At 39.6% G+C, this 27,442-nt stretch overlaps 1 protein-coding gene across 1 annotated transcript; it reads left to right on the plus strand.

Moving 5' to 3' along the window:
- The first annotated feature begins 35 nt into the window (after positions 1-35).
- LOC139965543 (dermatan-sulfate epimerase-like protein) lies at positions 36-27,247 on the plus strand. The gene is made up of 3 exons (XM_071968027.1): positions 36-317; positions 20,498-24,043; positions 24,795-27,247. The coding sequence occupies exons 2-3, from the start codon at positions 20,692-20,694 to the stop codon at positions 24,983-24,985; spliced, it is 3,543 nt and encodes a 1,180-aa protein (XP_071824128.1). The 5' UTR covers positions 36-317; positions 20,498-20,691; the 3' UTR covers positions 24,986-27,247.
- Positions 27,248-27,442: the final 195 nt, after the last annotated feature.

Consider the following 27,442-nt stretch of genomic DNA (forward strand, 5'->3'; position numbering starts at 1 on the left):
TTAAAGGTCTCCGTATAAAACTTTGTTTTAGAAGTTGTGAATTTGTAAAAAAGTGTGAAATCTTTAAACAGGTACTTCCACTGTACATGTGCGCATTGTTGTATGTTACAGCACAACTGAGTGCGTGTACGTACGGAATTCCGTGCAACAGGCAGCAGAGGACTACACTGCTAGATTGATGTGATTTATAAGTTTCCGGAGACCGACTATAATGTTGTGGAATATTTTATAAAGTTAACCCCTTTCTTGTTTGCGGACATACAGACAGACAAACGGAAGAATTGGAAGGAATAGATGTTACATTATTTGTTGAACAGGTAAGATTAAATTAATCATCGAAGTACGTGTATATTTCCCTATAATACTACACTACCTTACAAACCACATTGGAGGCCAATCTCAGGTACAGTTGGATACTTTTGTATATGAGCCGGAGTTTGTATGTTGTTGTCCGTGAAGTTTGTTAGGCTCTTCGACCAATATTGAGTGATGGCTACTATGCCACACTTTAGGAAATTTAACATAGCAACGTCAAGTTAGTCGCTCTTGAAATGTATAGAAAGTCTTTTTTCCCCACAAAAGGCAAGTCCAGCAATGGTGTTACTTTGTAAACCGAGCTTACTGCAGTCTAGCTATAAAAATCATATTTAGGCTTTATGTAGTAAGTTGGGCCTAAGCCAACTTTTTGTTTACGCCTACTTATCTCACCGCAACATTTATTTGCTTTTTATCCAATGTTAAGAAATATCCCGGATTCTTTCTTCTCTAACCTAGACCATATTGCAGATGTTACATTTCTATGAAAATAAAATATGGTATCTGGAGTTGATGTCATGCAAGTTAATTCAGGATCTGTGTGTCCATATTTGTGTGTGTGCAACACCTAGCCTTGTAAACAAGGCAACTCTAATTTTCTAAAGCTATTTTGGTGGGTGAATTACAGTACATATTTGGCATGTGATGAACGATAACTCAATGAAGAAGCTCGAATGAACTTCATACTTGCTATATGGTTCCATCTTAATCTATTGTGCACTTAGAGCCCTATTGTTTTCCATTGAGGTTAACGGTCATATGAAATCAGTCTGAAAACCAAGTTGTAAATATAACTAAAAGTTACATCCTTGTTAAATTTCATGGTTTGGGTATTTTAACCTCGCATAGTTAGTGTCAAGACCCTATTGAAATTGGTGGAGGTCAAAGTTCATATGAGGTAAACACCAGCTTGTACACAATTCAGCTCAGAAAGTAAAGCTCAGATGAACTAATTCATACTATTTATATGGATCCATCATACTGCAATACAAGGACCCTATCATTTTCTATGTAGGTAAACAGTCATTTTAGATCAACAGAGGTCAAAGTTATAAAAAAAAATTAAAACCACTCAAAAACCAAAACTCAGTACAGCATGTATGAACTTCATATTTGGTATGTGGATCCACATTTATGAGTAATATGGTTTCTGTGGTGGCCAAAGTTCACTTGAGGTCAATGGAAGTCAAAGTTTGAAATCCAAATTTAGTTCCAAAAGTACATTTTTAATGAACTTCACACCTTGTATGTTTATCCACCGTATTAAGTATATACATCAGAACTGTCATTGTGCAAGATTATAAACCTTCAATTGTTATAGGCTACTATAATACTTGGCAAGGAATCACTAAGCTTCTTGGCTTGCTGTTTTAACTTAATTAGCTAATTGGCATAAGTTTATAATGTTCACACAAATTGTCACCTACTGACTACTGTATGTTGACAGTGTAGGTATGGTTATAGTTCAGCATCCATAAATTCCTTCCAGTGTACTGTATGCTGAATTTCTGTAGGCCTATCTATAATTTCTTTACAAACTAAAAATGTTATCAATTTGGGTGTACAATAGCTAGAAGCTTGGCCACACAATGATTCATTTGACCTCTTGATGTAATACCCTATACATAATAAACATATACCACAAACCACTAACCCCCCCCCAAAAAAAAAAACAGATTTCATTACTTTGCAACAATTTCAAGTCATTCAATGAACAGTAACCAAAGTTGCATGCTGTTCATATTAATTCAGCATTTTCTTGGTCTCCATCCCATTTTTCCAGACTTACTAACTTAAATTTTTATTTTTTAAAATTGTTTATCGAGTGTGGTTAAAAGTAAAGTTTCTTATTATTAATGGAACAAAATACTCAAAACTTGCTCCAGTATGCCAGTAAAATGCCAAGAACTCAGTTCTCTACAGTAGGTGTACCATGCCAGCAAGGTCGCACCCCTTCAGGAGCAGGGCCAAAAAGCTGCACGTTGCTCTGATAGCGCTCGGCAAATATTTATCGTAGAAACATAAAGACAGTGTCATACACACATTGCAAAGATGCTGTTATGCCTCCAGGTTCCTTTTAGCATGATGAATGATCCCATTGGTATACTGCACACTAATTTGCATCGCCAGAAGTTTACAACCAAGATGGAAGGACCAAAGTTTGCAGTCAGTGTGGTTGTGACTTTTGTCAAAACATTTTCTCTAAATTTTTTACAAATTTGAAAGAAAGTGAGTTTTATCGAGAAGTGTGGTACTTGGAGTCGAAATTAAGTGTGTCATCATCATTGACAAAGTCGGTTTCCATTTCGATGCAGACTTTCAATGTTTCCAGGAGTTTTTCTACTCACCATGCGTCTACTCTACAGTGACTGGAGTTTTTGAAACTTGTCTATTTTCCTCGTTGTTTGAGATTTGAAAGCAAATTTGTAAGTAAGTTATAGAGCCTGATGTAAAGTAAGTACCAGGGTGGGGTGTTTGAACACCTCTGGCCTTGTAATACTGGCCACACTATGCGCAGAACTATATGTACAGTAACACTGTAACTGGACTGTTAGGATGCACGGTCTGTATGTAGACCTTTCAATAGCCGTCAAGACCCATAGTCACACAGTGAACGACTGATCAGTGCACATGTTAACGACAGATGCTTGAGTAAGTCTTAAGTATGCAAAATTGCCCATGAATGATTGATTGATTTGTTGAAGCTAGGCAGCGTTGCATTTTACTGACATTGCTGAGTTCCAGTTGGGAGAAAAAGGTATGTTGAGTTGGCTTTTAAGTAAACCTGATGTGACTTGAAATTTGCTGAATCCTGATCAGTCTTAGTCGTAGGTATGTGCACCCCCCGAGTTTTCACGCTCAACGACACCAAGTACGAACTGTAACATGCTGAGGATACTGTGAATTAGCATTGGCAGGCTAACCATTTAAAGATGGATATATTTTCTACTGTGCGCTGTGTCAGACGAAACTAAATTTTCAAAACAGAATCACATCCAGGAAAACAATCCTAATCAGCAATGCAGGATATCTTTTTATCCGTGAGCAAAACCCAACAGTCAGAAACAAGTAAAGCTCAGAAAAATATTGCTTATTGAATGAATCTCAAAAGGTTGGGGAAAAAATCATGTATAATTCTGCACATATATATATGTGTTGGTCATTGCCCTTCAATTGCTCTGTGCTATACGTGCTGGATGAAACATTACTCCGAATCCCACGTTCCATTGAAAGTATATATACCAAACCAATAACGATTCGTTGTTGTTGTACTTTTGTGATTCTCACTTCGTAGATTCTACATTTTATGTTCAAAGGAAATCTCTAAGCGGTTATTTTATAACATATAAAAAGTCTGCAATTGCCATTTGTGATATGTGTCTTTCTCATTTCCTAGAACCACGTTCTCGTCAACAATCTGGTACCTTTCGGTTTGGTGACCTGAGAGGCCTTTAAACTATTGCTGCTGGTTTAAGATAATTTAAGCAAAGATTTTAGCAGATAACTGTTCTATTACAAGGACTGGCTGAGATAGCTAAATTGTGGTCTTTTTAGGTTTCCTGAGCTATCAATGGTTCATAGTTATTGGTTAATCTTTGGTCAGTTTATATCTGTCTTTACTATCATCATCAGGTTACTATATATCTATACTGTCTGCTTTCTGAACAATTCATTTCCACATATTCTCGAGGTTTCCAGGGAATCCAGGGCTCTGCCTTAGTATCTTATCTGCCATCATTGAATTTGTAATAATACAGTAGATATACAAAAGTTAGATGTCCGGACACTTCAATACTGACAGGATCTTTCGGAAGTCAAACTCCGAACACTCTAAAAGGACACTTTTAAAAATAGACCGATGGACAGACTTAATATATAACATGAAATTGGACCAATTTGAGGTATGAAAACATATAAGAAGAGGGAAGCAAGAAGTGGTAAAAGGACTACAACGAGAGATCAAATGGCTGAAGAGATGAAAACTATGTAACAGTGAATAATTTTTCCAGTGTCGCATCATAGCACAATGCTATGCAAAATTGTCATACAAGTTCAAAGATATGTACACAGTTATTTTTCTTTCAGTAGGTGCCCCGAAAAATTCAGCATCTTGCCTGAATTTTCACAAAAATTTGGGTGGGGCGCTGTAGCCCCACTCAGCCTCCCCCGCCTCCTACGCCTATGGCTGAGGAGATGAAAACTATACAACAGTGAATAATTTATCCGGTGTCGCATCATAGCAAAACGCGATGCAAAATTGTCATATATTTGACATACAAGTTCAAAGATACTGTATAACAGTTTATGTTCATGTACACATGTAGCAATTATGTACATGTGCAAAACTGGAGAGCCTTCAATATAACTGCTAAACAAAACTCTGAACAATTTCAAATTTAAGTGAATAATAAACAAGAAAAAGCAATAGAGAGTAGAAAACAAGTAAAAAAAAAGCAAGTAAGAAAAGAGAAAGAAAGAAAGAAAAGAAGTAAATAAAACAGGTGAAGAAATATTAGCAAAGTCTGCCACTTGTAACCTTTGTATGACATCTGCCTTCCTCTGTACCTACTGCTACGAGACCTAAAACACACCACCAGCTATTTCGAGATGGTGTTTTTTTTTTCATGGCTAATTCTATTAATCTGATAATGCAAACACATTCTGGCTAACTCTCACAACAGGTGTGCATTTAGTTATTAAGCTGTCGTCGATCGCGGGAGCAAATTTGGTGAGGTGAATCCCAGTTAAGCTTTTCAAAAGTGAAAGTGATTATCCTTACCGCAACGCAATCATCGAATCCTGTATGGATTTACCTGAAGGATCCGTGCATGGTTATTAAATTCAAGTCCTACGATTTATGCCAGGCAGACTGTCCCTACTTAAATATATCGCCTTGTTTTTCTGTGAGAGCTTGTGAATTTTGCATGTTTTACGTATCAGCGACGTGGAAATTAGCGCCGATGGTGCTGTCAAAATATAATCACATACCTTGCAAGTTTTTCGAAAGGTATGCAGTTGGCAGTTATACGGAATCTGCAGTAGTTTACGGTATGTGATGATGTGGGTTAAGATACCCTGGACTTATTAAATAGAATCTTTGATGAGTAAGAGCTGTTAGAGGAGAATGTCAGTGATGTAAAGAATAAATGTATCTAATATAGGAAGATGGATGGAGAGGGTTTTGATTTGAAGCATCTCATTCTTCCTTGCTGAAAGTCTGAGTCTTTGTGATTTTGTGACTGTGTCTGGTTGTTTGCTTGTATGTGACACGGGGCTTTGAAGATTTGGGATAATTTTACGGGTATATAGAAATGTGGTACAGTAACAAGTGCAGTTCCTTTACAAATTGTGACTAGTCACAAGTTGTAATTCAACAATGGCAGGAACAGATTGGAAACTTTTTTAACTTTTGGTTTAGTAGCCCTGGGGAAGTGCCAATTGTTAGAAAAATCCTACATCATGCAACAAGGTTCAGTTATCCAAAAATTGTTCATTTTATTTCAAGACTTGATGAATAAACAGATGAGAAATTTTCAAAGAAATGTCTCTTATGAATGTTTAATCGACTGATGTGTCAGACATTTTGCTCTGAGTAGATCTAAGCACTTTGGGTGATAATAATGAGAAGGGAGGTCATTGACTCGCGGATTCCGGTCATAGAGGGTGCACAGTGTTAGAAAAGGTTATCAGTTTACTCTAAGCACGGTATAGTCAGAGTGCTGAAGTTGTGAGGAAACAGGTAAGCCTGTCATTCGTAAATTTCCAGACCTGGTAAGTTCCAAGGGTGAATACCCTAAAGGTACAGTATCTGTGATGTTACTTGTAATACCTAAGATAATTGCATAGAACTGAAGTGCATGGTAAGCGTTATCAAATATGTGGTTTTGATACCTGGTCCCTAATAGTGACCATGTAGAAGGATTTTGATCTACTTTGACAGAGTGAAAGACACACATCTCTCAGTGACATAGTTTGTCAAAGTGTTTCCTATTGACCCGATCTGAATTCTGTAGTAATTACAGTACAGACAATTTAGTCTTCAAGGTTACTTCACTCATCCAGAATCCATCAACTTTGATGACTATTGATTACTGATACAAGTGATACTCAAGTGATCAGGACAGTAAACATGATAACAGGAAAGGTTGCGTGAACTTTAATATATGGTATTTGTGCGTCTACTTCAGTGCGTAAATAAAACCCTACTGGTTTCTGTGGAGGTCAAGGGTCAACAGAGGTCAATGTCTTAAAAAGCAAGAATATACAGGGAACTAAAAAAGTGAAGGTTGGATGAAGTTCATACTTGTACCCTGGGTCCAGCATAGTGAGTGAAAGCTTCTTAAATATGCTTTCTGTCAAACTCAAAAGTTCAGTTTAGGTCAAGTGAAAGTATAACCTTGTAAATACACAGGTCTTCATGAGTGCAAAAATCTTGTCCATCAAGTCAGTTTTGTAGAACATGGTTAAAACTTGTAATCTTGTCTGCAGTGTAAAACATCAAATATATGAATGAATGAAATGTGGCGATTTTGGAATCAGTAAGCCGTTTGGCTTTCTGGTTAGAATCTTGGGATTTACTCTTCCCTCATTTACCTGTCTCTTCACAAGAAATTCACTTTCACTGTACTGTGTCTAGAGCCTCTGGCAACCTTTTAGCACCTGTAGTATAATCACCCTCCGACCAGTGGCGTCACCAGACTTTTCAGTCTGGGGGGGCACAGGGGGGGCACCAGCATTTGATGGGGGGGCACTTAGATGGATACGGATCGCCGTCCTGTGGGAGGGGTCTAAGGGGAGGGGTGCCCCTCCAGGCGCGGCGGAACGGGAAAATTATTGGGCGGGGGGGGCTAATGTGTAGAGACTATCTAAGCGGAGCGCCACCATCGGTTGGCGCGGAGCGTACAAGAAAATTTTGGGTTTTTCAAACCCCCAGATGGCCGGAAACGGCACTTCCCGAGTGTTTTATGCTGCAAATACCTAGCCCTAAAATATGGGTCTCAAGCCTGCAATTTCTCAGATTGCACGTAAAAGTCTGTAAAAACATTGTAATTTGTATATTCGATGGTGTTTTAAGAGAGTAGCTATTACTCGTAGTGTACTCGCAAAGACGTTTTTGAGTGTAGTAAGGGGATGTTGGAGAACTGGCTGAAATGAAGCAAGTCATTGGCTTAAGACGAAGTTGTGTTGCGCTCACCGGTACTCACACTCACTGCTTCCACTTTTCACAGGGCGTGAAGACGCGGTTGGGGTGACAATGTGGTCTATAGCCAGGGGACGGGCCGAGGGTCCCCCCAGCATTTACTAAAATTATCACACCTATATAGTATACGTGTGCATCGGACAGATCGACAAGTATGCATTGAAAAATGGGCAGATGCACGTTTCGGAGCCTTGGTAAATATTGGGGGGGGCTTATCATGCATTTGCCCCCTCAACTTTTTCATTGGGGGGCTGAGCCCCCAGGCCCCCCGGTTCCACCGCCATTGCCCCCCTCCCCTTTGGAAAATTTTCGCATATGGAGGATGGGCTAGATGCAAAATGCTGCCACATTTGATGCTAAATTCGATCTGAAGATATCTCCAGAAATTGCTATTTTTGAGATAATGATTTTAACAAGGCGCAGAATTTTGCAGAGGATATGAACCACATGCTGTCGATATTATGCCTAACCCTATATCAATAGAACCTACATTTGTTGAATTAATGTGTGCATGACCCCGACTCCTTTCTTGTCCTTCTCGTTTTCGCCCATTATCTATTAAGGTGTAACAGGTTCCAGCATCGTTATTGGCTCCTATCAGGGATCTCACCATGCAATCCAAAGTTTGATCACACATCGAGTATGGCTCAGTATGCAGGTATGAACATTCACCATTTGTTCCTACAAGCATCTGACCTCAAATGACCTCTGCACCCCCTACACAACAGGGTTAATATATGGGTCCACAAATATAGGCAAGTATGGTGCCTGCGGACCCTCACATTCTCACATTTCGTCAGCTCCTAACCTGTCAACCTCAGACCAAGGCAACATATTGCAGTACCCTCCCTTCTCACAGTCATGTAGCTCGCGAAGCGGACGTGTATATTCGCTGGTATGGCGTGAGCACTGACACATTCAATGTACATATCGACACCTGTTGTGATGGCGCGGGTTACGACTTCGATACCCGACGTTCAAGGATAAACTTTTTCATTTTTTCGCAGCTCATTTGAAGAAAATACGAATTACTGTGCTTCTTTGTCCTTATGAAAAACCAACTCAGATGATGGGAGTTGAATATAACAAAATATATATTTTTTTACCAACCCAAATCTCAGATGGGGGGGCACTCGGGGGGCACTAGGTTTTCCAGGGGGGGCACGTGCCCCCCCTGGCCCCCCCTTGGCGACGCCACTGCCTCCGACTGGCCCATTCGGGTTTACCGCACTCCTCATTTTACCGCCCTCCTCATTTTACCACCCAAAGTGACTGGAGCAAATGAAGAATGTATGGCTGCTTGCACATCTCCAGACTGACATGTTTTCCATCGTTTCACAAAGATCTATGCATGCGTATACAACAGGGGCATCTTCAGGTGGGGTCATTTGGGAAAGAAAATGCAGATCTGTTAGGACTTAAAGGGTGTTAGACTTGCGCAAAAAGAAATGTCTATTGCCGGTAATCTGACCTAGTTTCGAATGAGGTGTAACAGAAGTGTTATACACCACCATCGATCCCAGATAATACACACACACAGCTTGCTACCGTTGGTAATTAGACACTAGTGTACAGTCAGTACATACAGCTGCGGTCAATACCCACAGCACAGTTTATAAACGATACAGCGATGGACATCTCAGGTCCAGCTAAAGATAACAAGGTATGACCTTTCATTACTGTACTGTCTGCATTTTGTAGCGACACAAACAAAACGTCACTTGCAAGCAACGGAAAGTTAAGTTTTTCAGGTGGCGGCACGCGGTTTGGGGCAAGGCTTCAATGCCTTTAAGCACTTCAGTTCCAAGGCTTAGAACAAGAATCACTTAATTTATGAAATCATTGCTAGGTTACTATGTTGTGTTTGATCTTTGCAATGCTTACTAGCATAGGCAAAATCAACCCCTACTGTAGGTTTAACACTACACACTCCCTACTCCTATTCTCAGCCAAACGATGAACACTGTTGTAACACTGGGAGGGAATGCCTGCTAGCAATACCTCTCTCTCATTCCCACAAGATCTGTTGGTAAATGGTCATATGGCCCTGAACCCACCATTGAGCAATTGACCCTTTACAACTGTAATAGGTGTGTCTCTTACCCTGAGGGTTCTTGAAGTTCATTGTGATCCCGAAAAAGTGTGGAAAGAACTGTGTGTGTCTATATGTGGTCAAAAAAGAAAGAACTATACAAATAAAGATGGCCATTTATCAGTGACCTCCCTCATCCATGAGTGACTTATTTATATGGACAACAGAAAGTATTGTACCTCCAGGCTCAATAATACTGAGTCCATTAGTAGTTACTAGATGTATATGTGACTATTGAGGTTCCATAGATATTACCCATGGCTGATGATATAAATTGGCCTAAAGCAGCTTTTTTGGGTTTGAATGCAGGGGAGGGGGGAGGGGAAGGGGGGTTACCCAGTACGTAGAAAAGAAGCTTGATCAAATAGTGAAAGTATCACCCATCCATCCATCCAAGGTGATTATAGTCCATGATCAAATTAAGGTTGTATACTTACTGTTGGTTGTCTTGTCAAGTTGGTCCCCAAGTACAATGTACTGTATGTAGCCTACTGATTCTTGTAGATAAATTGCAAAATTTTGTTGCCGTGAAAGAAATTTTCCATAGAGGGGATAAAGACAATGTAGCATACCTTGTTATAGGAGATATCTAAAAGTTCAGACATTCTCTGTATATCTTGAAATGAAAACAAGCCCCAAATTACTACATATGGTAGTCCAGTCAAAGTTAATGGGATCGTAGTCTCGACATGGTATCAGAAAGTGATCAAGGTTTTAACTTATAAACAGCTGCTTTAACAGTTATACAGATTAGTGATTTGTGACTTGTGCTTATTTGTACAGTAGATGATGCATGCATGTTTGTGATGGGTAGCTAAGGTACTGTAATATCATAGAGGTATGGCGGAATGCGTCGTACCAAGGGAGTTCTCTGGAATACCGAAGCAACTCCATGCAAGTGTATTTCTTTGTACGGTACGTAACACCCGGTATCGCTGAGAGTTTCTGTAGAGGATATTCATTTCCAAGTTAGATAAATTAAAAGGAATGGTATATTTATTAGTTATTACTGAAGACTTTGGTCAATATGGGATGGACTATATAATAATAATAATAATAAGCAAATATTTATAGAGCGCTTTATGCAAAGGCCTCAAAGCGCTTAAGATATAGATATATAGATTGTTAAGCTATGGTACTGAGATACAACCCACAGCTGAAGAAATCCATTGATAATGTTAAAGTACTTTCATTGTGTTTGATGGGTATTAGATTGCAAAGGTCTACTAATCCAACTGATTCATTGGGTGGAAGGACAGATCTAGACTTGAACTAAATTAGCAATTGGAAGGAAATAAGAAGACTGATATGTCAGAGATATGTAGGAGAGGCAAATTTTTCCTGGGATGCTTAAATGTATGGCAAATATTAAAACTATGAAATGTATTCCAAACTAACTGGGTTGAATGTAAAGGTTTCTATTAGTGTAGAACTCATGACGTTGTTATCTGAAATGGACTCAAACTTGGCCTGATTCTCTGGGATTTATACAAGATGACTTTAGCTTTAGCAGTAAGTTTACAAAATATTTCACAGTTGTATAAACAATGTCATGTAATTATCATTCATTAATAACAAGTTTTAAAAGGATGGTTGGTGGCAGAGCTGATTGGCTCGCTCAAAATTTGGTAAAAGAAAAAATGTTCTCATTCATCTACTGTATGTGTCTATATTTCACCTCTAGGGAAGACTGTTCTTTCTGGATATTGAAAAATTTTGGAATAAAAAGTTCTATATTGTAAAAAATCCTTACCAGTGAAATTAGTTGGTTAATGCCCACAAGTGAGTGCTACAAATAATAGATGGACATATATCTGATCTTTGCTCGTTCTCACTGAATCCTTGAACAAATTTAACTCACTTTGCTGTACATTATAAGTCAGATCTGTGGAATTTTGAGCAATTGACTTGCATGGCAAGGAATCACAAACCCTTCTGGCTTGATGGTTTGGTAATGGTGGTGGTTTTTAGGACAGAAATGTAACATTTTTGAGTTTCTATTTTTAAAACTGCCCCCATGATCAGGAACTGTTGTTAATGGTCGTTTAGTATCTATCCATCCAAGAGTAATTAGAGACTAAAAAAAGAAACTTCTTGACATGTATTGCTTTGCTATAGCCTCAGCAGATTATTACTCTACGTAGGTCTAATCACCCTTGGTTAGATTGGATTGGGAGATGCTACTAACACAGGGACCTGGAATTGCAAGGCAGTGTTTATTTCCACATGGGATCTGTATTGAATGAGTCACTTACTATGAACACAGTATAGGCCTATATATTTATATATAGTAGAATGCTTAGCGGGGTCAGGCGTGTTTTTGTCATCAAATTTCATTTTAGCTTTGAAGATGAGTCCTAGTTTTACAAATCATTCTGTGTATGCGTGTCATCTTGCATGGATTAACATAATTTGTCTTTCCAAAGTCTACTGTACAATATTTAACAGAATTAAGCATGTGAAATATGGCACTAATGATAATGGTACACAGGTTACGTATATGTGGCATGAGTGCCACAAGAGATGTGTCATTTTAATAATTACATCAAGATTTGTTAGAGCAAACTTTGTCTGCAATGAATTTATTTGTTAAAGGATTTTTTCTTGTGACAATTAAAAACAATGTGAAACTTACTGCGTATTGAAGAGAAAAACATTCCCCACTGCTAGTCGAAAACGTAACCCCATTTCAATATCTTGCCACTAAAAAAATTGAAATATGGTTGCTTGAATGTACCCTTCAGCTATACACTCCAAGAAGTTGGATCACAATAATTAGTGGGCCTGTGATATCATCTTGGCAAATGCTCTTCATAGGCTTCACTTAGGCTAGATCCTAATCTTCTTGTTCATTTATCCTTCAAACCTAATATTTTTGGAAAGTTTGCTTGATTGTCAAACTTCTCTGTTCTTCAAATGTCATCCAAATGTTATCTTTTCTGTAGAAATAAAGTTTTCCTCTTTGGTTAATCAATGACTAATTATGATCAAAATAAAGAGACATTTTCCGCTGAATTGCCCTGATGACATCATCACCAATTCTGCTGTTGACCAGATGCAAATTTACAAAATATTACAATATTTCAAAAATTGATAACGTTCATGATTCTGTACACCATAATGCGGTTTTCGCCGAAATATTTCATAAAAATTTCAGTATTTTTTCAGCTACCAGAATATCCTATTAACTTATTACAAGGCCCCTACGATGAAACACCAAAATGTCTGTTGTAACCCACAGGCCGGTCTGTAAGTTGCAAGATTAAGCCTTGCCATCAATGCATACCACACCGTGGTCAGAATTGATTCAAAGTCCCAACCCATTACTTGATCCCACCTTCAGCTGTGTGTAGTTAGCAAGCTGGTCTCTTGTAGATTAAGGATGGCGACTTTATGCAAGGATTGTGTCATGACTCACGAGGAGGTCTGTGTAACCAGAGGCGAGTTATCACAGTAACCATTTCACAGATGTGAATATACAATGACTATTGTTGGTTACTGCGGACAATAATACTAAGTATCATAACTTTTGAAATTATCTGGAGGGTAAAGAAAATGTTTTGATTGGATTTAGTGTAATGTATAGGGGAGCTTTTCCTTGGAGGTGTAACAAATGGTAACAACAGATAAAGTTCAATAGTAGCTGCTTTTTGCACATTGGTTTGAGTAATGTTCAAGAAAAACAATTGTAGTCTACTGTATCATATTCATACACGATTCTTGACATTTGTTTTACTCGAAAAAAAAAAAAAAACTTGAATAAATAAGCATAATCGTAGAAAAAAAGGTGATTTATTGGTTCCGTTCATAGTGTGATGTCTCCTTGCCATAAATAACAAAGCAAAGCCAAAAAAACAAAAACACCCCAATATGTGAGTCTGCAACTGATGTCAAAAAGCATGGGAAGGTTTGCTGCATTTTGCATTCAACACTAACATTTAGAATACAGTAGGACATGCACATTTCTAAGCAGTTGGTAGAGACATGGATACATGTGCAGCAACATTACCAGCAGGTAACTTTGATCTTACTCCTCCCCCTCCCCCACCCCCACTCCTCTACCCTCCCCATCCCCATCCCAAACCTATGTCAAGTACCCCGCTAAAGTTGTCTTTAATCGCGATGAGAAATCTGCTTGAACTGAGTATTCATAGGGAAAACAGTTTCACATCATGATTTCTTTTATTAATGATGATGAGAAATGTAATATGGTGTTTAGAGTTTTGCAGAGTTTTGTGTATAGAATTAATTGTAAAGGAAAAGCAATGTTTTGATGTCATTAATTCAATTAACTTTTCTTGTTAATTAGTTAGTTACTGTACTCTGTGCTACTTTCTGCTGAGGGTTGTATTTAGCAATGATCACTCACTTGTAGAGTTTTGCAGTTAAAGGGTGTGAAGACTCGCGCAAAAAGAAACGTCTCATGCTGGTAATTTGACCTAGTTTCGAATGAGGTGTAACAGAAGTGTTAAACACCACCATCAATCCCAGAAAATACACACACAGCTTGCTACCGTTGGTAATTAGACACTAGTGTACAGTCAGTACATACAGCTGCGGTCAATACCCACAGCACAGTATACAAATGATACAGCGATGGACATCTCATATCCAGCTAAAGATAACAAGGTATCACGTTTCATTACTGTCTGCATTTTGTAGCGACACGAACAAAACGTCACTTGCAAGCAACAGAAAGTTAACTTTTTCAGATGGCCGCATGCGGTTTGGCTCGACTCTTCAATGCCTTTAAGTAGTGGTTGACCTACATTTATCACACCATTTTATTTTGATTACTTTTGTATTTAGGAATATATGACTTTTGCTGTCTCATATAATTACATTCCCGTACAGATTTGTCAAGGGCAAATGTGGTGGCAATGGAGTAATCCTCGCTGTGCCAAGTTATGACAATATAAAAAGCTCACCGATTGTTTGTTGCGGCAGGTTTCGCATAATTGTAAAAGAGTACACAGTAATGGATTTGCATTATAAAAAATAGGCCTGGATGCGGGGTGGAGATGAAGTTATTAGGTCTGAAGTTTCTCGGTTTGTATGCTTTGGTAAGTTACACCCTATTGTCATGTATCCGTGCTACACCGGAAATGCACCCATGTTTGTATATATATGTATGTATGCTATGTGATTTCTATACCATATGAGTATGGTTATTAAACCATTCTGTACTTCAGTGTAACACATCCTGTTTTCATGTAACCGTGTTACACCTGAATTGCACCCATTTATGTACAGTATGCACTTGTGATTTCTGTACCATAAGTATGGTTATTAAACTATTCTGTACTTCAAATAAATCCTCTGGTCATGCTTCCCCAAAATACACCCACATGTATACAATTTGATTTCTGTACCATGTACTGTAAGTATGGTTATTAAACCAAGCTGTACTTTAATGTTATGTTCAAGTTTGACATTTTAATTTGTCGTACTGTACTCTTGTGGTGCCGCCGTTATACAGTCATACATAAGTACCCGTCATACAGAATTACTTGATCAAAAGCCTCCTAAACGGTTGTTGTGAATTAAGTATGTGTATCAGGAAGTTTGTGGACTGCCTGTATGATCCTGGGTCATGGTAAACTCTAGTAAATACTACTCTACTATGCATAGTTTATAAAGTACTGTATTAATTGGCACTGTATGGCCAGTCATTGCTCTAGTCCATATACCTAGTAACATTTAACACATAGAGATGTGACTAATAATTGTAACTTATTGCCTGCCTTTTCCAGTGAGAGATAACGTCATAAGTCACTATTATGTTACATTGCCACAGATAGCATAGCTCAAAGTGTCCATGCCTGACCTCCATGCAAGAAACTAGACTGTACTCAGTTTGCTTCTGCAAAGATGCTTTGGAATTCCAAGAACCCATTGTTGGAGAAAAAGACGTTTTATCTTTGTCATGGTGGGCTACACTTTTATATGCTGCTGGGCACTTTAGAAAAGAGAATACATTGCCATGGTAACTCACATAGGCCCATAAGGTGTTACGATCCAGTTCTATCCGAGTGATAACCACCGATTTAGATGAGGGCCATATTTACATCAGGAAATGAATCGTTACTTTCTCCTTCATCTTCTGAATCTCATGGATTGAGTCACCTTCGATTACATTCCTACATATGGTTTTAATATCTCCTGCTGTACTCTTAAAGTCTCGAAAGAGCTGTTACAGTTTCAGTGGCAAAGATGATCATGGGTTTGCAAGCTTTTTCCTCCCACCTGGGCTGGCTTACTGAGTACTGCAAAATGCCATGTGTTATAATTGATTAACCCTGGCAAAGAGGGGAAACTTAATTGGCAAATCAGTGTCCAAGGATCATATGGGGATGTGGTTTGGTATGTGACCAATGTGTACATCAATACTTCCATGTATGTGTACATCAATACTTGCATAATTTGTATAGTTTTAGTGCTGTTTCAAATAGATGCTAACAGGATACTAGAAGATTGTAGTAGTAGTTATAGTTTCTATGGTTACAGTAAGTAGGACTGAAGTGTTCCTGTGTGTGCAGTTTCCATGCGAAAGGACACTTCAGATGACACAATGGTTGCAGACGTTCAAACAAATGTCCCATAGAAGTACAGGAATCCTTTACAAACAAGCAAGACATTTATTCATGAGCATGAATAGAACCAGTACTAATGCACTTGTGTACATACAGACCTATGCATGTTTATTAACACTTGAAAATGGTATAGAGAACACCGCAGAACAATGGAGGAAGAATGTAAATAAGAAGTATATATCCCAGAAATGTGTAATGAGTTTGACTTATCTCAAATCAAATAACTGCACAGGGTTGGGGCTCAGTACTGACTAAATGATATATAGTGACATATAAACTCAAATCGTATTTTCTCCAGATGGGAAACGACACAAAATGAACATGCATTCATACATACTGTACAATACCAGTGAAATGAGTAACCAGATATATATACATTATGTGTGAGTGTGAATGTCTCTTACATCAAGTCAGCATGCACTTGTACGGGAAGTTAGTCTGATAATCAGGAGTAAATTGTGATTTACTTCGTTCCCCACTTACCTGTCTCCCCACAACCTAAGCACCGCATTCTACCATGTCTAGTATGCCCTGGTAATCTTTTAACACTGTACACCAGGGTTGTCCAACCTACGGCCCGCGGGCCACAGTCCGGCCCGCCGCAGGGTTGCGTCCGGCCCGCCAGAGATGCTCTACGGTGCGAAATTTTAGTGAGCAGAATTATTGATAACAATTTGAAGCTATATAATCAATCATTCGAACCTTCCGGGTCCAAAAAATCTGCATACAGGTCAGTTTGTTTGACACTCTCAGCGGAGGGGGGGGGGGGCGGCTGGACTTTATTCATCTGCTTTATCAGGAAGGAAAATAAATCAGTGCGCTCCGCGCGCAGTGCTCACATTTTGTTGCCTTCGGGCAAAAAATCGAAAAATCGAGCGTAGGGTTCGTGCGGCCCCCTCCTTCATCATAATCATTCCATGTGGCCCTCCTCTGCAAAAGGTTGGACAACCCTGCTGTACACCCTCACTGACCCTAGTCACCTCCTTCATTTTTCTACCACCAAAGTGTCTCATAGTGTTTGCGGATTGGGAAAAAATTTTCGCCGAAATGCTTTGGAAACAGCAATCACAAATGAGCCCAAGTTAATTGCTACCAGTTAATTGGCAAGTTGGCAAGAAGAGGAATGCACTTTGTATTCATGTAGAAAGATCTGGATTGGATTACATATATATCATACTTATAGGTCTATAAGTGCATACATGTATTCCATAATACATTTTGTTTTGAGTTTGGCAGGAAGGAAATCATTAAGCTGAGATATTGCAGGAAGTACAGAGTTAAGACCTGCCGAAATTTTTCTCCTTGAGAAATGTTGCTAAAGTTAAAGAAAAAACACTTGATTATTTCATATGGAGATTAAATTTGGGGAGCAGCTATATATACAGTACTGTCAAGTTCCTTGTGGGTAGATATTGTAATACATGTGTTGAGGTGATTTTACGATAGTATTTTAATACTTCATCCCACACTTGTACAATGTCTCGGTATAAGATGCAGGAAGGGTTATTAGATCATGCATCTACTGTAGTGGTAATGACACACTAAACACAGGATAATGTACACTGTTGGTTAGGCTGTGCATCTATAGTATACTAGTGAATGGTAGTCATGCAAACTGGTCAGCTGCTCCCTATGACCTCCTATCCAACTTGTAATAATATAGAAACATTCTGCTTTCAGATAAGATTGAATCACAGTTGAATCTCATTCTTACATCAGACATCATGGGGAGTATCATGGCAGGTCCTCACATACTCCGCTGTGCGTTGATAATGTGTATTCTTGTGTGTCAGGTCCTTGAGACAGATGCAGACACCACCAGCAGAGTTTGACCAGGGAAGAGGAATATAAATTACAGGAGTTTGGGCTACATTTGGCAGGCACATGTCCAAAATTTACTGCTTAGTTAAATTCATTCAAGAACACTTTTAGACACGTAACCATCTCTGTTCCAGGATTCACTTTCCTATTTACTTTCATTGTCCAAGAAACCTTTTTTTTGCATTGTACCACAATGACCCTTACAAGTCTTTTTTCTTTTTTTTTGGACATTAGACAGCATATTGATTTTAGTTATTTTGTCGATTGTAATTGCGTAGCTTGCGAGCAAACCTGTTTGCTTGTTCATAAAATATGAAAGAGATACTCTGAGTGCAAAGTTGATATTATTGATTTGTACAAAATTTGTTTTGACTTTTGAGTAAAGACATTACAAAATATGGTATACAGTTTCGCAGTTTGATGAATATACCATAAATTAGTGTTTGCTTGGCTGCATTCATAATGTAGGTATATTAACCAAATTTACCCCTTGTTGTGGGGAGACAGGTAAGTGGGTCACTCGTAAATATATAAACCAGTAAGTTTTATAATGTTAACTGTAGCACACACACACATATATATATATGTATATATTTCCAACTCATTACGATTTCAATTATATTCATTTCCTTTGTCGTTTACCTCCATTTCATTAATAAAAGTCTGTTCAAAGTATCTCCTTCGAGATCGGGCTTAGGATTCACAAATGACTTCGAGTTGGTTAGAATCATGTTTGATCTCTAGAGTAAGGCAAATACGTCACCAAAACAGAACTACTGCAGTATTGTTCGATACAGGTGAAAAACGCCTACAGTGGAATACGACCTTCCTTACTGGTTTATAACATCTGGACATACAATAAGCGTCCATAGCCTAGTGGTTAGGGTGTCTGCATATAAAGCGGGAGGCCCAGGTTCAAGTTTTTTCACTGTTCTTGATTTTCCAACTCATTTCAATTTCAATTATATATGCTATGCCATGCTTTAAAGTGAAAGAAAATAGTACAGTAGGTGAATTTTGGACAATCATTCCGATTGCACAGAGGAAAACTCATCGTTTGATTAGTGAAAGGAGAACGTACCTTATGTACTGTATAATTTAGCATCCTGGTGAAATTTTTATTCAATTCTTGCATACATGTACAGTTTTTTTGAGGTAACAACATTTTGAAATGAACAAGTTTTGTGACAAATTGAACTTCAAGAAAACAGGTTTGTGTGATGTCATAAATGCACCCTTAAAGTTGAGTGATAAAATAAGGAATCAAAACTGCAGTATCAAATCTCTCCGGAAAGCTAATCAGGGCGGCATTGAGGAACTTAGCATGCATGGACTCTGGATGTGTGACCTGATTAATTCACTTTGGCTTCGGCTTTGAGTACACAGTTTCTAAATGCTGCCATATTGGACAAATCTAACTGTAATGGTACAGTAGTTACTGACTTTGTGATCTGCGATTACGTCATTGCCGTCTTTGCAATCAGCCGCCCCCCTCATAATTTTTGCAAGGTCAGTAAGAGTGACTGCATAATTTTCCCTTCAGGAAACCAAAAAGGAGAATATTTTGCTGTCATGTAACAGCTATGACATCACACATGTTTGCTTCAAGTTCACTTATTGCACAAACTCTGATAATTTCAACTATGGACATCTCAAAAACTCAATGGGAGGAATTGTAAATGTTCTTTTTCATTAGTCAAAGGTAACTTTTCTTTGGACTATATTTTGAAGTTTGTTTCCTTGAGAAGTCATTGAATCAAGACTTAAGTGGTTGGCAACATATAAACCTCTCAGTTTTACTGAGGGATATCCAATAACATATGATTTAATTCAAGGTTAAGAAAAAACCTTAAAAGTATCGCTACTTCAGTAATTTAATGAACAGAAAATATGTAGTGAGTAAAAGTGTCTGAATAGCCAAGTTTTGATTATATTCTGTGTATACATGAAAATTGTATGTATTGCATTGAATTTCAGTTAAGAGTATTGAGGAAGAGCACATTAAATGATGGAGGTTTATCTACAGTCTCTATTTTGTATGCCTTCTGACAGGAGCATTGTTGTTAAATATAAAATTACAGAATTTCCAAATTTTAAAGTGTTTGTGTGTCAGCTGAGCAAAAGCTTTTTTCTCTTTTCCATCTTCTGCTAAATTTACAACTCCTCCAGAAACAAAATTCCTCTTTTTTCATTTGATTCTTATTCAAGGTAAATTTAGATGTCAATAGATAAATAACAACCAACTGTACAACTCATAAGACCCACAGTCACTGATCTATAAACCCTCTAATTGTGCAAACTTTGGCGTTTGTTTGAAATACTGTAGTGAATGTTTGCCTTCGTCAAACACAGTCTTACCAGAAAAGCAAATAGACCACTGGCGAGGTGAATGGGCATGGCCATTTAGTAATTGTTGACAGAGTGCAACAGCAAACTTTCCCTTTCAACTCAGGTATTTCTCTTTTTCTATTGCAGGTATAGGAGTGTTTCATAATACTCAACACGGCGGCATGGAGACGGAAGAGTAGATGTTGCAGAGGTTGCTCCCCGCTACGATTAGCTCCGCCTACTTTGGAAGCTGACCATCATCATCGGTATGTTCCTACAGTTTCCCAGAAGTCTCCTACCGTTACACAGGAAAGCGGTGGTCAGAAGGAAAGCACTGCAAGATGTCGTCGGACAGGGTGCAAGGGTTATTTTTTGCCGCTTCGGTCCTCCCCTCGCTAGGCAAGATGGTGTTCTTGATTCAGCTGTTGCTATCGGTTACAGCAACAGCCCATGCCGTGGAATTAAAGCTCAAGTATCACTCACACCCTTTTATCTACTTTACGGAGGAGAACATCCCGGAGTTGAGGAAGATGGCAGATACGACGCACGCTCATATCGCGAGAGAACTGAGAGAAATGGTCAAGACTGTGATGGCCAAGACGGAGGCCTTAATGCCGCCAAAAGAGTACAGCAAGTTTGGCGGCAGATGGAATGAGCTCTACGGTAACAACCTGGCTCCCATGGCGATGTACTGTGTCCTCTATCCCGACGATATCCCGGTCTTTGAGTTTGTCCTCGAGTACATGGACGTCATGGCCTCTCACCCACAATGGCAGGTCATCTCGGCCCCAAAGGACGAAGTTCCGGTCGCGCATTCTCTCACTGGATTTGTGACCGCCTATGATTTTCTTTACCAGAGGCTCGACACCGACCGTCGCAAGCTCTACATGCACAGGATCTTCAACGAAACCAAGGAATTCCACAAGTTCTCCAAACTCAGGTCTTGGGGGAAGTTTTATCTCCAGAATCACGTCGCCACTAACTATCTCGCTCTCTTTCACAGTTGCTTAGTCACTTTCCTTCACATGCCAAAGACGACAGTCTGGTTACAGGATGCCGTGCTGGCGCTCGAGAGAAACTTCAAGCTTCTCAACCACATCGTGGACGGATCCTTAGACGAAGGAGTGGCGTACGGGAGTTACACGTCCCGTTCCTTCGTCCAGTACGTGTTCCTGGCTCTGAGACACTTTGGAATAGATCATACATCGGACACATGGCTCGAGAATCACATCTGGTTCTATTACAACACATTGCTACCAAAATTCCAGCGGACGGTTGGCATAGCAGACAGCAACCACAACTGGTTCTACGGTCCTGAGAGTCAATTAGTCTTTCTCGATGCTTACGTCCTTCGGACCGGCCACGGGAATTGGCTCGCCCGTGAGATCCACAGACAGAGGGTGAACGACCAGGATTCTCCGCTGCGAGCCTCCCTGAGTCAGAAGTGGTGTACCCTCCACACCGAATACTTGTGGTACGATCCTCTGATCGTTCCCGTACCGCCCCCTGGGTATGACACCAAGGACCTACACACGTTCACTGACTGGGGTGTGGTCACCTATTCCGACCGGGGAGGCCATCCCAACAGTACATTCCTCGCTTTTAAATCGGGAGCCATGCACGGCAGGGCTGTATTTGACGTGGTTCAAAGGGACATGTACCCGTGGCTCAAGGGATGGTACAGTTTCAATCCAGGACACGAACACCCGGATCAGAACATGTTTGTATTCGTCCCAAACGGCCAGTTATTCATCGCCGACGCCCTCTATGGACCAAAGCTCACTTACTTGAACAATGTGCATTCTTTCTCCCCGTCTGCGACCAGTAATTGTAACCAACCGTGGGAAGGACAGTTAGGCGAGTGTGATAAATGGTTGAACTGGAAGAATCAGAATGTAAAGTCTTCCAGAGGGGACGTGATATTTGCAGAAGAGAAAGAAGGAATGGTATTCGTCGGAGGAGAGGCGAAGGATGCGTATGATTCATCGATGAAGCTGGTCTCTGTGTATCGATCTTTGGTCCTCTTAGAGCCCGAGCTGTTATTGGTCGTTGATAACATCCAGACCCTAACGTCCTCCAAGTTGACGCACGTGAGTGCTTTCTTTCACAACCTGGACTATTTATTCGAATACGACAGATTGCCAGGTGGTAGCCTCCACGGAGCCAAGTTGGCCATCGAGGGTAAGGATTATAGAATCTTCTGGATCACCTCGTTGGATCGTAGTCCCAAGGCGTCTCTAGCGAAGGAGTCCCACCCGTCCGAGTATCGCAGCCGGCAGACCCACTTTGTGAACGTCACCCTGAAACTGACCCCGACCACCACTCGGGTCGCGTTCGTCTTGGTGGGTCCAAACGCAAATATTCAGAGAGTTCAGTTCATGGATAACCACAAGGAAGGCTGTCACGTCTTAGTCAAGTCGACAAAGGATTATAACGTGCACGTCGCGACTCGCCACGACAACATTGTCTCCAGGCATTCTTACCTGGGTTTCGCAGGGTTTGCGACCGTCAAGTCGCAAGGTCGAGATATCTATTTTGGATTGTCTCCTTCGGAGACTATTCCTACCGAACAGAGTCCAGGCAGACAGGAATGTTACGACCTAGTCGCCATCTGCACGCTGGTTTCTTCCGCGCTCTGTCTGGTCACGTGCGTCACGCTGTCCAAGCTACGCGTTCGTGCTACAGCTCGAGTGAAGGCCATACTACTGGTGATGCTAGTGGTCGCTTTAGTCCACACCTCGATCTATTTATTTCAATGTCCTCAAGACAGCTGTGAATCGTGCACAAGCTCATCGCCGTATAAAAGTTTCAATCCGGTTAGCCAACCCATGATCGAAAAATCAGAATTCCCGTCAGTGGTAGTGACATCTCTACCAGGATCCAGCCACGAGCTGGCCTCGTGGCTGTTCGTCAACAATCCCGACCTGACAGTTCTCCCGCTACCCTCGAGCCACATCAGACAGCCAAACTTGGACAGCATCGATAACTTGCTCACAGATGTGTGTAGCTGGGACGACCCGTCCGTGGGTAATCTGATGGCCCTCGGGACCTGGATGGGGTCGTTGCCGACGAAATCAAAACGAGATCTCTTCAAGACTGACGAGGAAGATGACAGATACATGGATATTCATTTTGGCGACGAGGTTCAACCCCCACCGTTGAACTCATCCAATCCAGAAGTGAAAAGCGAATCACCTATTTATAAAAACTACACTGTCGGCGATCTTCGACGCCATGTCGAGATGTACCCGCAGGCTCGGCCCGTGCTACATTTCACTACTGGGAGCTGGGCTCTCAAGACCACTTTTTTCTCTCTAGTTTTCCGATCAAATTTAAGGCAGATTCATTTCGTAAGGGACCCACGCGCCTGGATCGCCAACTTTCTGAGAAACGACAAAAAGCTGTACCTCTCCCTGATGGTGGAGAGAGTCGTGAGGCAATTTTTGGAGTCCTCCGGTCAACTTTGTGCACCCAATGGTAAAATCTTGCCAGAATTCTTAAAAATTAGAGAATCTTTGGAGAATTTTGACAAGGCGAGCCCACACAAAATTTTGGCCCTAGTTTGGAAGGCCCACACGGAGGCCGTTGTGAGACTGGGAGCAGCGTATTGGGAGACAAATGTCAAACTTGTGAAAATAGAAGATTTATTAATCGCAGCTGATGATATAGCAAGAGAAGTTTATAACTTTATAGGTGAGTAGATGAGCACTCTTTGCTGGTTTTACATAAAATGTCATGTTTTCCTCGTTAGAGGGATCCATATTACAGTAGATAAAGCAAAAATGTCATGTATTCCTCATTAGAGGGATCCATTTTAAAGTAGCTAAAGCAAAAATGTCATGTATTTCTCATAATTGAAGGGATCCAAGTTAAAGTAGCTACAGCAAAAATGTCATGTTTTCCTCATTAGAGGTATCCATATTCATGAATTTATTTCTCATTAAAGGGATCCCATATTCATGTAGCTAAAGCAAAAATGTCATGTTTTCCTCATTACAGGGATCTATTTTAAAGTATATAAATAAAAAATGTCGTGTATTTCTCATTGCAGGGATTCATATCATTTTTATACATTCTTTATTATGTTTAAACCTTTTATGCACAGAGAAAAATAACTATGGAAACAAATGAATGCATGAATGAGAATGAATGAATTAATATTACATTGATTGCTTTAAAGCAAGCATTTGGAATGTATGAAAATTAAGGATAAGTCAACAAGTGAAGCACTCCCACATGTCATTGTATTCACCACTATTGCCTCATATTGCTGTTGCTCTTGTAAGGGAAAGGTCAGAACTCTACCGTACTTATACTCATGTGCTCATGCCGAAGTTGTACTCATAATAACACGAGTCTGGGTATACATGTATGTACACCGACTACCAATTCTCTTGTTCTTGACCTGGAAATCTCTGTTTTTTTTCTGTGTGCTTGTTTTTAGGTTTGCCCGTTCGACCAGTGGTGACCCATCAAGCCCTTCAGATGACTCGTAGCAATGTTTATCATATACCATACGAGGGTACCATAGGCAAGCACACGGTTGACGCATGGTCTAGTGAACTCTCCAAAGAACAGATCCAAGATATTCTAAGTATATGTGGACCTCTCATGGCTCAGTTAGGTTATAGGTAGCCAAGATGGTGCGGCCCTCATAGAGCTGCCCTAGTACTTTTACAGACTACCAGTTGCAATATCACAGCAATCCGGCACGCTGGGGCCTCGCGGAAGATTTGAAAAGTTGCACGCTAACTTTGAAGGAGAGCTGACGTTTGAACTATTCATGTATCAGGACCATGCAGACTTTCAGCTCTGTAATATAGAGGGGGATTCTCTATTGTCACAACTATAGAGTGAACAGTGTTAGACAAAACATGGAGTCCCTAACAAAGTAAAAATGTGCTGGATTGGATATACAATACTTTCCTTTTTGAGATTTCACTATAAATTCTTTGCAATGACAATTTGCAGTATTTTGATACAACTCATGAAATTTGCCAGAGGATAATTGAGGCTGTTTTAAAGTTTTTTTTTTCTCTCCTTCTTTTCTATGGTTGTTTGTGTGTGAGTTATTGTTCATTTTCTTCCTCAATTGTACAACTTCTTTCCAGTATTTTGGTCAGTCTAAGCAATCTATTCATTCATTGATTGATTTACAATAAAATGAAATAGTCAAGTGTAGCCTGAAATCTTGTTGTCAAACATGATTTAGGAAATCATAATAATCTAGATTGCAATAGAATCATAATATAATTTACTTAGTGTCCCATACCTGATTGCAGTGTCCGTTGTTGATTTATGTAAGGAGTAATGTGATTGGTCAAATCTTTTTAAAAAGAAAACACTGGCTTCCTTAGTGGGGCACTGCACAGTGTGTATTGGACGCAATGGTCGACCATATGTACTGCACTGCATGTAGTATATATGTGCGCTAAATCTGGGTACAGGGCATATGTACATACATCTAACTACTGTACTAGGATCATGAACCCCCACCCCCCAAAAAAAAAGAGTTTCTTTGAAAATAAATTGACTGGGGAATTCTCCCCCCCCCCACCTTTTTAATATCGCTAACACTGCCTGGTTGTGATATCAAACTGATAGTACTGTAAGCCAGAACCTTCACAAACGAAAACCAGAAGACATATCAAATTCAAATTGTGCAAAAGTTGTAAATGGGAAAACTTTTCTTCGCAAAACGAAATATGAAAGAAGTGAAAATGTAACATATCCAAGTGAACTGTTTATTGCATGTTTTGAGAAATTAAAAAAAAAAAGAGAAAAAGAAAAGTTGACTTAGATTTATAACATAATTTTCGACTGATCATAATTTGTCGTAGGAATTTGTGGTAGGAAGCTTGTAACTGTTGGAAGCTGGCCGGAGGGGGGTCAACCAAAAAGTGTTTTCTTAGACATTCCAAATTGGAGTCAGTTATTACATTTGTTTCACAGGGTATGGTATGGAGATATGCTTGAGTCTGATGTTACACTGAACATGTGTTATGATTACGTTTTTTTAACTTCATTTCTGCAAAATTCAGACAGTAGTTAACAAAATGCACCTGTAGTTCTTTTTCATTCTTCCAGACTGTATCAGGAAGTACAATCTGACAGGAATGTTAATCAACTGTTTGTACGTTTGTGACAGCTGTCTCGTTAGTTCATGTTGTGACGGCATGGATTTGTACTGTGACAGCTGCTGAAACAAACTGCCACAGCAAAGATTCGTACCGTGACCGCCTTCATCGGGTAGATTTAGACCGCTACAGCTGTGACAGCATAGATACATACTCTGATAGCTCTTGTGAACTTGATCTGTGACAGCAGTGACACCAAATGATGCTTACCGTTTTATAGCATAGATTTTATACATGGCCAGAAAGAAGTTAGGTTTGGTTTGAAAGCATGTCAGTGAGAGTATTATGTACATTTTACAGTAAGGTATTTTTTTAGGTGTTTTAACTCAGGTGAGGGTTTTTGGGTGGGATATTAGATTTTGGGTTATTAGTGGGATTTTGTGTACAGGGTTGGATTGTGTAGGAGAGGGAGCAGTGGTGTAAGGGGTAGCGAGAGGGGTCAATGGTTTTGTTGTGCATAATACTACAGGGTTGGTTAAAGGGTGTATGTGGGAATGCTGTGTTGGTATATGATCATATCCTGTTTAATAGTTACAATTATAAAGCTGTTATGGTTGCTTTATAGTGTTATAACCTATGGCAATTAAGTTCTTTAATTTATTGTTAAACTTTCTTTCTGTAGTGTGCTAATAATACAATAAAAGAAGTTTAGAAAAAAGTATTCGAGGGTGTTCACACACCAACAAGGAAATGTCCACCTGTTAATTGTCACACATACCATACAAAAGTATGAAGACTATATAAATGATGTGTAAATGTACTGTACAAATGTATTGTTTATTTATTAGTGTATCAGTGTTGATGGATCAATTTGGTGGATCAGTATTGAAGGATCAATATAAACTAGTGTTGATGGATTAGGTTTGAAGGATCAGTGTAGATGTATAAATCTGAGTGGCTCAGTGTTGAGGGATCAAGTTTGATGGATTGATGTGAATGGATTAGGATCAGTATG

The sequence above is a fragment of the Apostichopus japonicus genome, chromosome 3 (assembly GCF_037975245.1).
Source record: "Apostichopus japonicus isolate 1M-3 chromosome 3, ASM3797524v1, whole genome shotgun sequence".
Lineage (NCBI taxonomy): Eukaryota > Metazoa > Echinodermata > Holothuroidea > Aspidochirotida > Stichopodidae > Apostichopus > Apostichopus japonicus.

Bases quoted from the DNA above. Each gene is read 5' to 3' on its own strand.
- LOC139965543 (XM_071968027.1), top strand. From the start codon at position 20,692: ATGTCGTCGGACAGGGTGCAAGGGTTATTTTTTGCCGCTTCGGTCCTC. The intron at 24,044-24,794 runs GTGAGTAGATGA...GCTTGTTTTTAG, and splicing joins AGAAGTTTATAACTTTATAG to GTTTGCCCGTTCGACCAGTG.